This window comes from Salvelinus fontinalis, chromosome 13 (genome assembly GCF_029448725.1).
Source record: "Salvelinus fontinalis isolate EN_2023a chromosome 13, ASM2944872v1, whole genome shotgun sequence".
Taxonomy (NCBI): Eukaryota; Metazoa; Chordata; class Actinopteri; order Salmoniformes; family Salmonidae; genus Salvelinus; species Salvelinus fontinalis.
In genome coordinates, this window is record NC_074677.1 from 20,500,431 (window position 1) to 20,514,746 (window position 14,316).

A 14,316-nucleotide genomic window follows, 5' to 3' on the forward strand; every position below is an offset into this window, starting at 1 on the left:
ATTAAGTTTTCGCTTGTAAGCAGGAATCAGGAGGATAGAATTATGGTCAGATTGGCAAAATGGAGGGCGAGGGAGAGCTTTGCATGTGTGTGGCGTAAAGGTGGTCTAGAGTTTTTTCCCCTCTGGTTGCACATGTAACATGCTGGTAGAAATGAGGTAAAACGGATTTAAGTTTCCCTGCATTAAAGTCCCCGGCCACTAGGAGCGCCACTTCTGGATGAGCATTTTCTTGTTTGATTATGGCTTTATACAGCTCGTTGAGTGTGGTTTTAGTGCCAGCATCAGTTCGAGTTGGTATATCCTCTCTTGGGTAGGGGGCAGTGTTTTCACGTCCGGATGAAAAGCATGCCCAGAGTAAACTGCCTGCTACTCAGGCCCAGATCCTAGGATATGCAGATTATTAGTATATTCGGATAGAAAACACTCTGAAGTTTCTAAAACTGTTTGAATGATGCCTGTGAGTATAACAGAACTCATATGGCAGGCAAAAACCTGAGAAAAAATCCAACCAGGAAGTGGGAAATCTGAGGTTTGTAGTTTTTCAACTCTTTGCTTATCCAAGATACAGTGGAAATTGGGTCATGTTGCACTTCCACTAGATGTCAACAGTCTTTAAAACCTTGTTTGAGGCTTCTACTGTGAAGTGGGGGCGAATGAGAGGGGATTGAGTAAGGTCTGTCCCAGAGTGCCACAAGCTGACCATGCGCGTTCATGTGAGAGAGTTAGCTTGCGTTCCATTCTCCGGTTGGAACATTATTGAAAATTTATGTTAAAAACATCCTAAAGATTGATTGTATACATCGTTTGACATGTTTCTACAGTCTGTAAGGGAACTTTTTGACTTTCGTCTGCACCTAGTGATCGCGCGTCATGAATTTTGATTACTGGGCTAAACGCGCTAACAAAAAGGAGTTATTTGGACATAAATGATGGACTTCATCGAACAAAACAAACATTTATTGTGGAACTGGGATTCCTGGGAGTGCATTCTGATGAATATCATCAAAGGTAAGTGAATATTTATAATGCTATTCTGACATCTGTTGACTACACAACATGGCGGATATCTCTTTGGGTTGTGTTGGTCTCTGAGCGCTGTACTCAGATTATTGCATGGTGTGCTTTTTCCGTAATTTTCTTTTGAAATCTGACACAGCGGTTGCATTAAGGAGAAGTGGATCTAAAATTCCATGCATAACAGTTGTATCTTTTAGAAATGTTTATTATGAGTATTTCTGTAGATTGATGTGGCTCTCTGCAAAATCACTGGATGTTTTGGAACTGCTGAACATAATGCGCCAATGTAAACTCCAGTTTTTGGATATAAATATGAACTTTACCGAACAAAACATACATGTATTGTGTAACATGAGGTCCTATGAGTGTCATCTGATGAAGATCATCAAAGGTTAGTGATTCATTTTATCTCTGTTTCTGCTTTTTGTGACTCCTCTCTTTGGCTGGAAAAATGGCTGTGTTTTTCTGTGACTTGGCTCTGACCTAACATAATCGTTTGGTGTGTTTTCGTCGTAAAGCCTTTTTGAAATCGGACACTGTGGATGGATTTACAACATGTGTATCTTTAAAATGGTGTAAAATACTTGTATGTTTTAGGAATTTAAATTATGGGATTTCTGTTGTTTTGAATTTGGCGCCCTGCAGTTTCACTGGCTGTTGACGAGGTGAGACGCTACCGTCCCACATACCCTAGAGAGGTTAAAGACAGCTACGAAAAATATAGATGAAAACTCTTGGTAAATAGTGTGGTCTAACACTTATCATGAGATACTTTACCTCAGGCGAGCTTCACCTCAAGACTTCCTTAATATTTGATTTCTCACACCAGCTGTTATTGACAAATAGACACAGATCGCAACCCCTTGTCTTACCAGAGGCAGTTGTTCTGTCTTGCGGGTGCACAGGAAAACCAGTCAACTGTATATTTTCCATGTCATCATTCAGCCACGACTCATAAGATATTACCATTTTTAATGTCCCGTTGGTAGAATAGTTTTGAACGGAGCTCATCCAGTTTATTCTCCAATGATTGCACGTTTGTCAATATGACGGATGGTAGAGACGGGTTACCCCCTCGCCTATGAATTCTCACAAGGCACTAGGACCTGCGTCCCCTGTATCAGCGTCTTTTCTTCATACGAATGACGGGGATTTGGGCCTGGTCTGGTATCTGGAGTAAATCCTTTGTGTCCGACTTGTTAAATAAAAACATCTTTGTCCAGTTCGAGGTGAGTAATCGTTCTGATATCCAGAAGCTCTTTTCGGTCACACGAGACGATGTCAGAAACATTATGTACAAAATAAGTTACAAACAACGCAAAAAACACACAAAATAGAACAATTGGTTAGGATTCCGTAAAACGGCAGCCATTCCATAGGAGTGCACTAAAATGCACTTCTAACATCTTTTTGTCCCAGAACAGACTGGTCAGCTGACAAGATGTGGGAAGAATGTGAATCATTCTGTTCCAGAAATGTCAACAAGTACATACTATTAGAGGTTCATTCAGGAAAAATATATTCCTCCAACTCAGTCTACTCTAGACTGAGAAAAGATAAGAGAGAATAAAAACAAGAGTATAAAAATGAGTGGAAATGAATAGAAAGCAGGTGAAGAGAGACACATGAGGTATAATTTACAGTGAGCAACCACAACACAGGGTTCAATGGTAAGCATGTGTGCTGGTGGAGGGTGGTGCTGTCTCCTGCCTCTAACCCAGGATGGGCTGTCATTTCCTGGGTTTGGCTGGCTGTGCCTCTGGGGCCTGGGTTGGTTGATTGGTCCCACTCCGAACCCATCGGCCTGTCTGGTCTGCAGTGCCAGACACAGAGGCCTGTCTTTCCCTGTATGTGAAGGAAGGTTCAGAGCATTGTACAAAGTGGCAAACCCATCAAAGAGGCTGGGCCTGAATAAAAGGGCTTTTTATGACTTTCCTTCAAAGAGCAGTTGGGAGTTCAAAGCACACACAGAGAGCGAGCGCGAGTGGATGGAAAGTTCAGAATCAGAGCGAGAGAGTCAGAGAGGGAGAGAGGAGGGACCCTCAAAGGGTATTCAATATCTCTCATGAAAGGCTTGGCCTAACCTGCCACACTTTGTCTTCACATCTACCATACCGATGTACAGATTTTACGAACATGGCACACCACCTTATGGCCATATACAAGGCACCATAGACAGTAGAAAGGAAATATACACTTTGATTTACACTATTAGACAACATAAATTCAAACTAGAAAGGATAATTTTTCAGAATAAATATTGTGTGTGCTTCAGCTGTCCAAAAGCATTATACATTGTCAAACAAGAATAATAATCATGCAGGCTAATTAAGAATCAGATGGGGGCCATATCTTTCCACTATATAAATGGAAAGGAGAAGAATGCAGCCAGTGCTGCAGAGAAACTAGTGCAGATGTTCAACAACAACACTCCAGATAACAAAGCAGGCATCCAAACGTCCAAAGAATCCAACAACACAGTATATTGCTGCAGGACCGCCTAATATACATCTCAGATCTCTGTAAAGCTATAGTACTAGTAATTACTTTTATTTACAGTATTTTATTCCATGATAATCCCTCCATCTTGACAAAAAGTGAAATATATTTTTGGATTCCTAAAGTGCTGTAGTGCAGAGCTGCTCAGTTCCCAGGGGATAGAATCAACTGATTGCTGGATGAATCAGCGTAGAGAGAGAGAAGGGGGAACTGGCTGAACTTAAGAAAAAGTGCAAATGTAATGCACTGAAATTATTACAACAGTTTGTCTTATAAGGATGACAACTCCTGTCTGTTGGACTCAAACTGTTATGCCAGTGTGCTATTGTCAGATATGGTCACGCTCAGAGAACCAAACAACAACTCTCCCAAGTATCCTTTGTCTTGTTGACAGCTTACTGATAATGACAGATCTATTTAATATTTAGATCCACATTAAAATAATTGTTCAATTTGATCTATTATTCTACATGATGAGGTCATTTGACCGTAGCGTTGGAGAAACCAGAGTATACGCATGCATCCTATTAATGACAAATCAGCGTATGTTTACATTGGGTGAACAGGGACGCAGATGACAGCCTGATCCATTAGCCAGCTGAAGACATGGGCTGTGTCCCAAATCACATTTACATTTTAGTCATTTAGCAGAGCAAATTACAGTAGTGAGTGCATACATTTTTCATACTATTTTGCACTGGTCCCCCATGGGAATCAAGCCCACAACTATGGCGCCATGGAAGTGCCGTGCTCTACCAACTGAGCCAAATGGCTCATTATTCACTATGTAGTGTGAGCGCGAGTGGATGGAATGTTCAGAAACAGAGAGAGAGAGTCAGAGTAAGAGAGAGAGAAAGAGAGAGAGAGACAGAGAGTGAGAGAGGAGGGACCCTCAAAGGGTATTCAATATCTCTCATGAAAGGCTTGGCATGCTCTACCAACAGAGCCAAATGGCACATTATTCACTGTGTGGTGCACTACTATTGAGCAGGGCCCACAGGGAATAGGGCCCATAGGTCCTGGTCAAAAGTAGTGCACTATGAATGGAATAGAGTGCCAATTGGGACGCAGTAAATCAAATCAAATCAAATCAAATTTTATTAGTCACATACACATGGTTAGCAGATGTTAATGCGAGTGTAGCGAAATGCTTGTGCTTCTAGTTCCGACAATGCAGTAATAACAACAAGTAATCTAACCTAACAATTCCGCAACTACTACCTTATACACGCAAGTGTAAAGGGATAAAGAATATGTACATAGAGATATATGAATGAGTGATGGTACAGAACGGCATAGGCAATGGTGCAGTACATGGTATAGAGTACGGTATATACCTATGAGATGAGTACTGTAGGGTATGTAAACATAAAGTGGCATAGTTTAAAGTGGCTTGTGGTCCATGTATTACATAAGATGGCAAGATGCAGTAGATGATATAGAGTACAGTATATACATATACATAAGAGATGTGTAATGTAGGGTATGTAAACATTATATTAGGTGGCATTGTTTAAAGTGGCTGGTGGTACATTTTTACATAATTTCCATCAATTCCCATTTTTAAAGTGGCTGGAGTTGAGTCAGTATGTTGGCAGCGGCCGCTAAATGTTAGTGGTGGCTGTTTAACAGTCTGATGGCCTTGAGATAGAAGCTGTTTTTCAGTCTCTCGGTCCCTGCTTGGATGCACCTGTACTGACCTCGCCTTCTGGATGATAGCGGGGTGAACAGGCAGTGGCTTGGGTGGTTGTTGTCCTTGATGATCTTTATGGCCTTCCTGTGACATCGGGTGGTGTAGGTGTCCTGGAGGGCAGGTAGTTTGCCCCGGGTGATGCGTTCTGCCGACCTCACTACTCTCTGGAGAGCCTTACGGTTGTGGGCGGAGCAGTTGCCGTACCAGGCGGTGATACAGCCCGACAGGATGCTCTCGATTGTGCATCTGTAGAAGTTTGTGAGTGCTTTTGGTGACAAGCCGAATTTCTTCAGCCTCCTGAGGTTGAAGAGGAGCTGCTGCGCCTTCTTCACGACGCTGTCTGTGTGGGTGGACCAATTCAGTTTGTCCGTGATGTGTACACCGAGGAACTTAAAACTTTCCACCTTCTCCACTACTGACCCGTCGATGTGGATAGGGGGGTGCTCCCTCTGCTGTTTCCTGAAGTCCACAATCATCTCCTTTGTTTTGTTGACGTTGAGTGTGAGGTTATTTTCCTGACACCACACTCCGAGGGCCCTCACCTCCTCCCTGTAGGCCGTCTCGTCGTTGTTGGTAATCAAGCCTACCACTGTAGTGTCGTCCGCAAACTTGATGATTGAGTTGGAGGCCACGCAGTCGTGGGTGAACAGGGAGTACAGGAGAGGGCTCAGAACGCACCCTTGTGGGGCCCCAGTGTTGAGGATCAGCGGGGTGGAGATGTTGTTACCTACCCTCACCACCTGGGGGCGGCCCGTCAGGAAGTCCAGGACCCAGTTGCACAGGGCGGGGTCGAGACCCAGGGTCTCGAGCTTGATGACGAGTTTGGAGGGTACTATGGTGTTAAATGCTGAGCTGTAGTCGATGAACAGCATTCTCACATAGGTATTCCTCTTGTCCAGATGGGTTAGGGCAGTGTGCAGTGTGTTTGCGATTGCGTCGTCTGTGGATCTATTGGGTCGGTAAGCAAATTGGAGTGGGTCTAGGGTGTCCGGTAGGGTGGAGGTGATATGGCCCTTGACTAGTCTCTCAAAGCACTTCATGATGACGGAAGTGAGTGCTACGGGGCGGTAGTCGTTTAGCTCAGTTACCTTAGCTTTCTTGGGAACAGGAACAATGGTGGCCCTCTTGAAGCATGTGGGAACAGCAGACTGGGATAAGGATTGATTGAATATGTCCGTAAACACACCAGCCAGCTGGTCTGCGCATGCTCTGAGGACGCGGCTGGGAATGCCGTCTGGGCCTGCAGCCTTGCGAGGGTTAACACGTTTAAATGTTTTACTCACCTCGGCTGCAGTGAAGGAGAGCCCGCAGGTTTTGGTAGCGGGCCGTGTCAGTGGCACTGTATTGTCCTCAAAGCGGGCAAAAAAGGTATTTAGCCTGTCTGGGAGCAAGACATCCTGGTCCGCGACGGGGCTGGTTTTCTTTTTGTAATCCGTGATAGACTGTAGACCCTGCCACATACCTCTTGTGTCTGAGCTGTTGAATTGCGATTCAATTTTGTCTCTGTACTGGGACTTAGCCTGTTTGATAGCCTTGCGGAGAGAATAGCTACACTGTGTGTATTCGGTCATGTTTCCGGTCACCTTGCCCTGGTTAAAAGCAGTGGTTCGCGCTTTCAGTTTCACGCGAATGCTGCCGTCAATCCACGGTTTCTGGTTTGGGAATGTTTTAATCGTTAATCGTTAATGTTTTAATCGTTAATGGCCATGCATCCCAATGCATCCCAATGTTTTCCCAATGTTTTGGCTTGCCAATGTTTTGGCTTGGGTGTCACCAGTCTCAAAAAACCTGACCTTAGGCAACTGTGACTAGGGTCTGGTTTCAATAATGGTGTGTTTTGGCATAGAGGAACTACTACACTGTCTACGTCACGACCTTATCCGCTTGAATAAAATACAAAATAATACCTAGCGAGATGGAGATCAACAGATTAGTTTTAATGAGTGCATTTCTCAAGTGGCTAGTTTGCATCGACTACCTTCACGCAAACCACTTCAAAGGTTTTGCCTGCAAACTTCGGTTTTGAATCATGATGTTCTGGCCTCGTGATTTGTTGTGAGAGTTCTCTGTCTGAAGAGCACCCGCCCCGGAACAATTTTTCCCCCCTAATCGAAGTTGCAAAAAGAGTCCATCATTGAAACCAGACCCTAGTCACTGTTGCCTAGGGTTGAGTGTTCAAGACTAGGCTGTCACTGGGTCCACGTCACCCCTGCCACTGTATCAATAGGAAGGTATGATTTCTGCTCAGAAATTCATATATTATACAAGTATCTCTTTACAAAGACTCCACTTCAGGCTGGATGAATGTCTTTCTTCGCTCACAGAATGAAATCCCTCGACCCCTAAGCAAAGTTCTGTTTCTCTGTTTAGCATGAAGCAGGCCTCAGAGGCCTTGTGTACGCCTTGGCCTGTATAGGCCAAAAGCCTCCTGTTTACAATTTCCCTATTCCTGTTTTTAATGTTGCTCTAAGAGCAGCCACAAAGAGACAGTTTTGTCCAGCAGGAACAAGGGAGCTATTAGAGGAGAGATGTAGGAAGGAAGGAATGGAGATTCAGGGAGGGAGGGGGAGGGCTAGGGAGGATTAGATAACCCAGCAGCTGTTCCCCCAGGGTCAGGACATTTTATACTGGGAGGGATGAAGAACTTTGAACGTAGGATGGATACTGCACTGGGAAAACACTGGTCACTTCTCCCTCCGGAGGAAGGGCATGTTATATCACTTTGGTTCGGCTTGTCAATCACTCCACTATATTGAGATAAAATGAAGACATTTAACCCGTTGCTGGGATGAGATATGGGACTCAGCCTCTCAATAAACAACATGTAGCAACACGTCAGGGTATCCTTCCTGTGTGGCATGCAGGGTGGTGAATTTAACATGACTGACTGCAGGGAGCCACCATTAGGAGACATGAGAAGTTGCTACAGGGCCTTTTGTAAGGGCTCAGGTCCTTGACGGAACGCCACGACCATGGGTTAAAGGATATTATGGAGCAAATAAGGGAGTTAGCCTCTGAAAAACTCCAATAAACCAGTAATTTCCCCCCTGTCTGTGGTGAGTTTGTACATCCTATCCCGGCTCCCCAAGAACCCCGCTTACCTCCTCCGGAGCAATATTCAGGGAATCCTGGTACCTGCTATGGTTTCCTTTCTCGGTGCTCACTTATTTTTGAGCTACAGCCATCTTCGTTTCCTTCAGACAGATCGAAGATAGCGTAAATTATTACGCTAATGTCGGGAAGGGCGCTACGGCAGTTTGGGAGCAACAATCTGCCATTTGTGGTCATCTGGAGGAATTCATGGCAGAAGTGAGAGAGGTATTTGAATCTCCGTTTCCGGGAGAAAGGCGGCCAGTAAACTGCTTGACTTACGTCAAAACTCCCGTAGTGTGGCAGACTACGTGGTTAATTTTCGCACGTTGGCTGCCGAGAGTGCCTAGAATCCAGAGTCTCTTTTAGATACTATTTTGCACGGATTATCTGAGGAGGTAAAGGATGAGCTAGCTGCTCTGGAAGTGCCGATGGATCTCAATTCCCTTATCGCCCTAACCATTAAAATTGATGAACACCTAAGGGAACGCAAGAGTGAGAGGAGGTCTGGTCTTGAACACACTCGTGCACCCAACATAGCATGTTCACCTCCAAGGGAATCCGGAAGTTTCCGAAGGCAGCTCTTCCAAAAGGATTTGAAGCCTCCCAAGCACTCTCGTGTATCTACGACGGGTGAGTTGGATACTCCTGAGCCTATGCAGTTGGGAAAAGCTAGGTTATCAGTTGGGAACGCAGTTGGGAACGCTCACGGAGGATGAATAATAACTGTTGTCTGTACTGTGGAAGGGACAGGACATTTTATAGTGACCTTCCCTATTAGGAAACCCTTGTCTCCAGTTGGTACCAGTACTATGGTGAGTCAGACTGGGAGTTCCCTAATTCCCATCACCCGCACACCCCTTTTTGCTCTTGTGCTGTGGGGAGACCAATCTAAGTCTCTCCGAGTGCTCATTGACTCTGGGGGCTTCGGAGCTTGGTATTCCCACTCAGCCTCTCTCTGTTCCCATGGATACTAGGGCACTGGACGGCCGCTCTATAGGGGAAGTCACCTATAATACTGTGCCCGTTCATTTACGGGTTTCTGGTAACCACAGTGAGACAATTCAGTTCCTCCTCATTACATCTCCCCATGTTCCGGTTATTTTGGGATTTTCCTGGCTACAAAAGCACAATCCTGTGAATGACTGTACCACAAGCTCCATCCTGGGTTGGAGCCCATTTTGCCATTCCCACTGCCTTCAAGCAGCACAGACATTCTCAAGTCATCTTCCCCAGGATGTTAGCAAGACTGTGGATGTCTCTGCTATCCCCACAGAATACCATGACCTCCTGGAAGTGTTCAGTAAGGCATGTGCTACTCCCCTTCCCCCGCACCATCCTTATGATTGTGCAATTGATCTTCTCCCAGGCACTACACCTGCTCGTGGTCGGCTGTATTCTCTGTCTGGACCAAAGACCAAAGCTATGGAGGAATACATAGAGGAGCCACTGGGGCCGTCCGTCCGTCTGCATCTCCTGCCGGTGCAGAGTTTTTCTTTGTGGAGAAGAAGGACAAGGCTCTCTGTCCGTGCATTGACTACCGAGGACTTAATGACATTACTGTCAAGAATGGTTACCCCCCCCACCTCTCCTCTCCTCGGCATTTGAACCTCTCCAGGGGGCCACCATATTTTCAAAGTTGGACCTTCATAATGCCTACCACCTGGTTCGGATACGCGAGGGGGATGAGTGGAAGACAGCCTTCAACACAGCCAGTGGACATTATGAGTACCAGGTAATGCCATTTGAACTCGCTGTTTTCCAGGCTTTGGTCAATAATGTCCTTCGGGACATGCTAAACCGGTTTGTGTTCGTGTACCTTGACGACATCCAGTTTTTTCCCGATCTGCACAAGAACATGTTCTTCATGTCAGACAGGTCCTTCAGGCCCTTCCACGACTCTACTATCACCTTTCTGCGATATGTCATTGCTGAGGGAAATTTTCAGATGGATCCTGGAAAGGTGAAAGCAGTGGTGGATTGGCTCAACCGACGTCCAGGGTGCAGTTGCAATTTTTTGGGGGGTTTTGCAAACTTCTACCGCCGTTTCATTTGGGATTACAACACCCTAGCGGCCCCCTCTCGGCACTCACCTCTCCCAAGGTTCCGTTCAAATGGTCTCCGGCTGTTGACAAAGCCTTTGTGGACAAAACCTTTGTGAAACATCGGTTCACAACAACACCCATCCTCATCCATCCGGACCCCTCGCATCAATTTGTGGTGGAAGTGGATGCTTCGGATGTTGGAGTGGGGGCCATCCTGTCCCAGCGATCTGCCCAGGACCAGAAGCTTCATCCATGTGCCTTTCTGTCCCATCGTCTCAATCCTGGAGTGGAGTATGCCCGGAACACCCTTCCCTGTTCTACCACGGGACTCTCCTCTTCCGAGTGCTCCTTAGGGTTTCAGCCTCCACTCTTCCTGGAACAAGAGCAGGAGGTCAGCGTTCCCTCGACCCAGATGTTTGTCCGCCGCTGTCGACGTACCTGGAGAAGAGCCAGGGCGGCTATTCTCAAGACCAACTCCAGGTATCGTCGACAAGCGGACCGTCACCGGACCACAGCTCCCCGATACCGCATTGGGCAGAGGGTATGGCTTTCCACTCGGCACCTGCCCCTGGGGGTAGAGTCCCGCAAACTGTCTCCCCGGTTCGTTGGTCCTTTTCCCATCTCCAGAGTCCTGAGTTCCACTGCTGTCCGTCTTGTGTTACCCCGTACCCTTCGTATCCACCCTACTTTCCATATATCTAGAATTTAGCCCGTGTCTCACTGTCCTTTGTCTTCTGTTTCCAGGCCCACCCCGCCCCCCTGGGTAATCGATGGCCAGCCAGCGTATAAGGTGAGACGCCTCCTGAAGATTCGACCATGCGGCAGGGTTTTCCAGTACCTGGTTGACTGGGAGGGTTATGGCCCGGAGAAGAGGTGCTGGGTTCCTGCTAAAGACATCTTGGACCCGGCCCTTATCGCCGATTTACACCGCCGACACCCCGGTCAGCCAGGTATGCGCCCAGGTAGGACTCCAGGTGGCGTCCCTGGGGGGATACTGTCACACCCTGATCTGTTTCACCTGTCCTTGTGCTTGTCTCCACCCCCTCTAGGTGTCGCTGATTTCCCCCAGTTTATTTATCCCTGTGTTTCCTGTCTCTCTGTGCCAGTTCGTCTTGTATGTTTCCAAGTCAACAAGTGTTTTTCCCGTTCTCCTGCTTTCTGCATTCTCCTTTTTCTAGTCCTCCCGGTTTTGACCCTTGCCTGTTTCTGGACTTTGTACCCGCCTGCCTGACCATTCTGCCTGCCTTGACCACGAGCCTGTCTGCCACTCTGTATCTCCTGTACTCTGATCTGGTTTTGACCTTTTTGCCTGTCCACGACCATTCTTTTGCCTACCCCTTTGGATTAATAAACATTGTAAGACTCCAACCATTGCCTCCTGTGTCTGCATCTGTGTCTTGCCTTGTGCCTTGATATAGACTTGCTACTACGTTCGACTCGTATCCTAGACTTCGGTGTTGTATTGAATCTGCACACTATATCGCCATTAACATATGGCCTGGGACAGGGGTTCTCAAAGTGGCCGCAGAGGTACTGAATGGTGTCCACTGCCAGATCTAAAAAATTGACATATATTAATTTTTTTCATTCATATTTTTGTAATGAATATTACTAACAATAACAGATTTAACTTATTTTGGCCAAGGGATCCATGGAATAATTTGAGTGTGTAATACAATGTAATATGGGAAGCTCTTTGCCACCTTCTCCTCCCTCCTGAATCCTCCTCCCCCTCCCCCCCCCTCCTCCCTCTCTGCAGACGACTTCGTCAACCATTTTGAAAAGAAGGTCGACGACATCCGATCCTCGTTTGCTAAGTCAAACGACACCGCTGGTTCTGCTCACACTGCCCAACCCTGTGCTTTGACCTCTTTCTCCCCTCTCTCTCCAGATGAAATCTCGCGTCTTGTGACGGCCGGCCGCCCAACAACCTGCCCGCTTGACCCTATCCCCTCCTCTCTTCTCCAGACCATTTCCGGAGACCTTCTACCTTACCTCACCTCGCTCATCAACTCATCCCTGACCGCTGGCTACGTCCCTTCTGTCTTCAAGAGAGCGAGAGTTGCACCCCTTCTGAAAAAACCTACACTCGATCCCTCCGATCTCAACAACTACAGACCAGTATCCCTTCTTTCTTTTCTCTCCAAAACTCTTGAACGTGCCGTCCTTGGCCAGCTCTCCTGCTATCTCTCTCAGAATGACCTTCTTGATCCAAATCAGTCAGGTTTCAAGACTAGTCACTCAACTGAGACTGCTCTTCTCTGTATCACGGAGGCGCTCCGCACTGCTAAAGCTAACTCTCTCTCCTCTGCTCTCATCCTTCTAGACCTATCGGCTGCCTTCGATACTGTGAACCATCAGATCCTCCTCTCCACCCTCTCCGAGTTGGGCATCTCCGGCGCGGCCCACGCTTGGATTGCGTCCTACCTGACAGGTCGCTCATACCAGGTGGCGTGGCGAGAATCTGTCTCCTCACCACGCGCTCTCACCACTGGTGTCCCCCAGGGCTCTGTTCTAGGCCCTCTCCTATTCTCGCTATACACCAAGTCACTTGGCTCTGTCATAACCTCACATGGTCTCTCCTATCATTGCTATGCAGACGACACACAATTAATCTTCTCCTTTCCCCCTTCTGATGACCAGGTGGCGAATCGCATCTCTGCATGTCTGGCAGACATATCAGTGTGGATGACGGATCACCACCTCAAGCTGAACCTCGGCAAGACGGAGCTGCTCTTCCTCCCGGGGAAGGACTGTCCGTTCCATGATCTCGCCATCACGGTTGACAACTCCATTGTGTCCTCCTCCCAGAGCGCTAAGAACCTTGGCGTGATCCTGGACAACACCCTGTCGTTCTCCACCAACATCAAGGCGGTGGCCCGTTCCTGTAGGTTCATGCTCTACAACATCCGCAGAGTACGACCCTGCCTCACACAGGAAGCGGCGCAGGTCCTAATCCAGGCACTTGTCATCTCCCGTCTGGATTACTGCAACTCGCTGTTGGCTGGGCTCCCTGCCTGTGCCATTAAACCCCTACAACTCATCCAGAACGCCGCAGCCCGTCTGGTGTTCAACCTTCCCAAGTTCTCTCACGTCACCCCGCTCCTCCGCTCTCTCCACTGGCTTCCAGTTGAAGCTCGCATCCGCTACAAGACCATGGTGCTTGCCTACGGAGCTGTGAGGGGAACGGCACCTCAGTACCTTCAGGCTCTGATCAGGCCCTACACCCAAACAAGGGCACTGCGTTCATCCACCTCTGGCCTGCTCGCCTCCCTACCACTGAGGAAGTACAGTTCCCGCTCAGCCCAGTCAAAACTGTTCGCTGCTCTGGCACCCCAATGGTGGAACAAACTCCCTCACGACGCCAGGACAGCGGAGTCAATCACCACCTTCCGGAGACACCTGAAACCCCACCTCTTCAAGGAATACCTAGGATAAAGCAATCCTTCTGCCCCCCCCCCCCCCTTAAAATGATCTAGATGCACTATTGTAAAGTGGCTGTTCCACTGGATGTCATAAGGTGAATGCACCAATTTGTAAGTCGCTCTGGATAAGAGCGTCTGCTAAATGACTTAAATGTAAATGTAAATGTAAATGTAATATTATTAACCTACAATGTATGTTCTTAAGCTTGGACAACATGGGCCTGGTAGGTTCACAGGGATATTGGTATCCACTGTAATGAATACTCAGGGAGAAAAAGGTGTAGATTCACACGCAGAGCGCGGCAGATGTTTATTAAGCCTTCGCAGAAGGCAGGAATCGTGGTCAGCAGGCAATGGTCAAACACAGGTAGGTAGTCAAAAACAAACAATACCTCACAACCATACAAACAGAAAGAACTGAACTAAATAGGGAGCTGATGAGACCAGGTGAGAAACCAACACAGGTGAAATCAATGAACAAAAATGAAAGACAGGGCTACGTTCCAGAACACAAAGAAACAGGGCTACGCTCACGAACACAAAGAAA

At 47.2% G+C, this 14,316-nt stretch overlaps 1 protein-coding gene across 1 annotated transcript; it reads left to right on the plus strand.

Annotated features, from left to right (window-relative positions):
- Nucleotides 1-12,094: 12,094 nt before the first annotated feature.
- LOC129867780 (uncharacterized) lies at nucleotides 12,095-13,933 on the plus strand. Its single transcript, XM_055941286.1, has 2 exons — nucleotides 12,095-12,792; nucleotides 12,988-13,933. Exon 2 carries the CDS (start codon nucleotides 13,033-13,035, stop codon nucleotides 13,780-13,782), a length of 750 nt encoding a protein of 249 aa, XP_055797261.1. The 5' UTR covers nucleotides 12,095-12,792; nucleotides 12,988-13,032; the 3' UTR covers nucleotides 13,783-13,933.
- Nucleotides 13,934-14,316: the final 383 nt, after the last annotated feature.

Bases quoted from the DNA above. Each gene is read 5' to 3' on its own strand.
- LOC129867780 (XM_055941286.1), top strand. From the start codon at position 13,033: ATGACGGATCACCACCTCAAGCTGAACCTCGGCAAGACGGAGCTGCTC.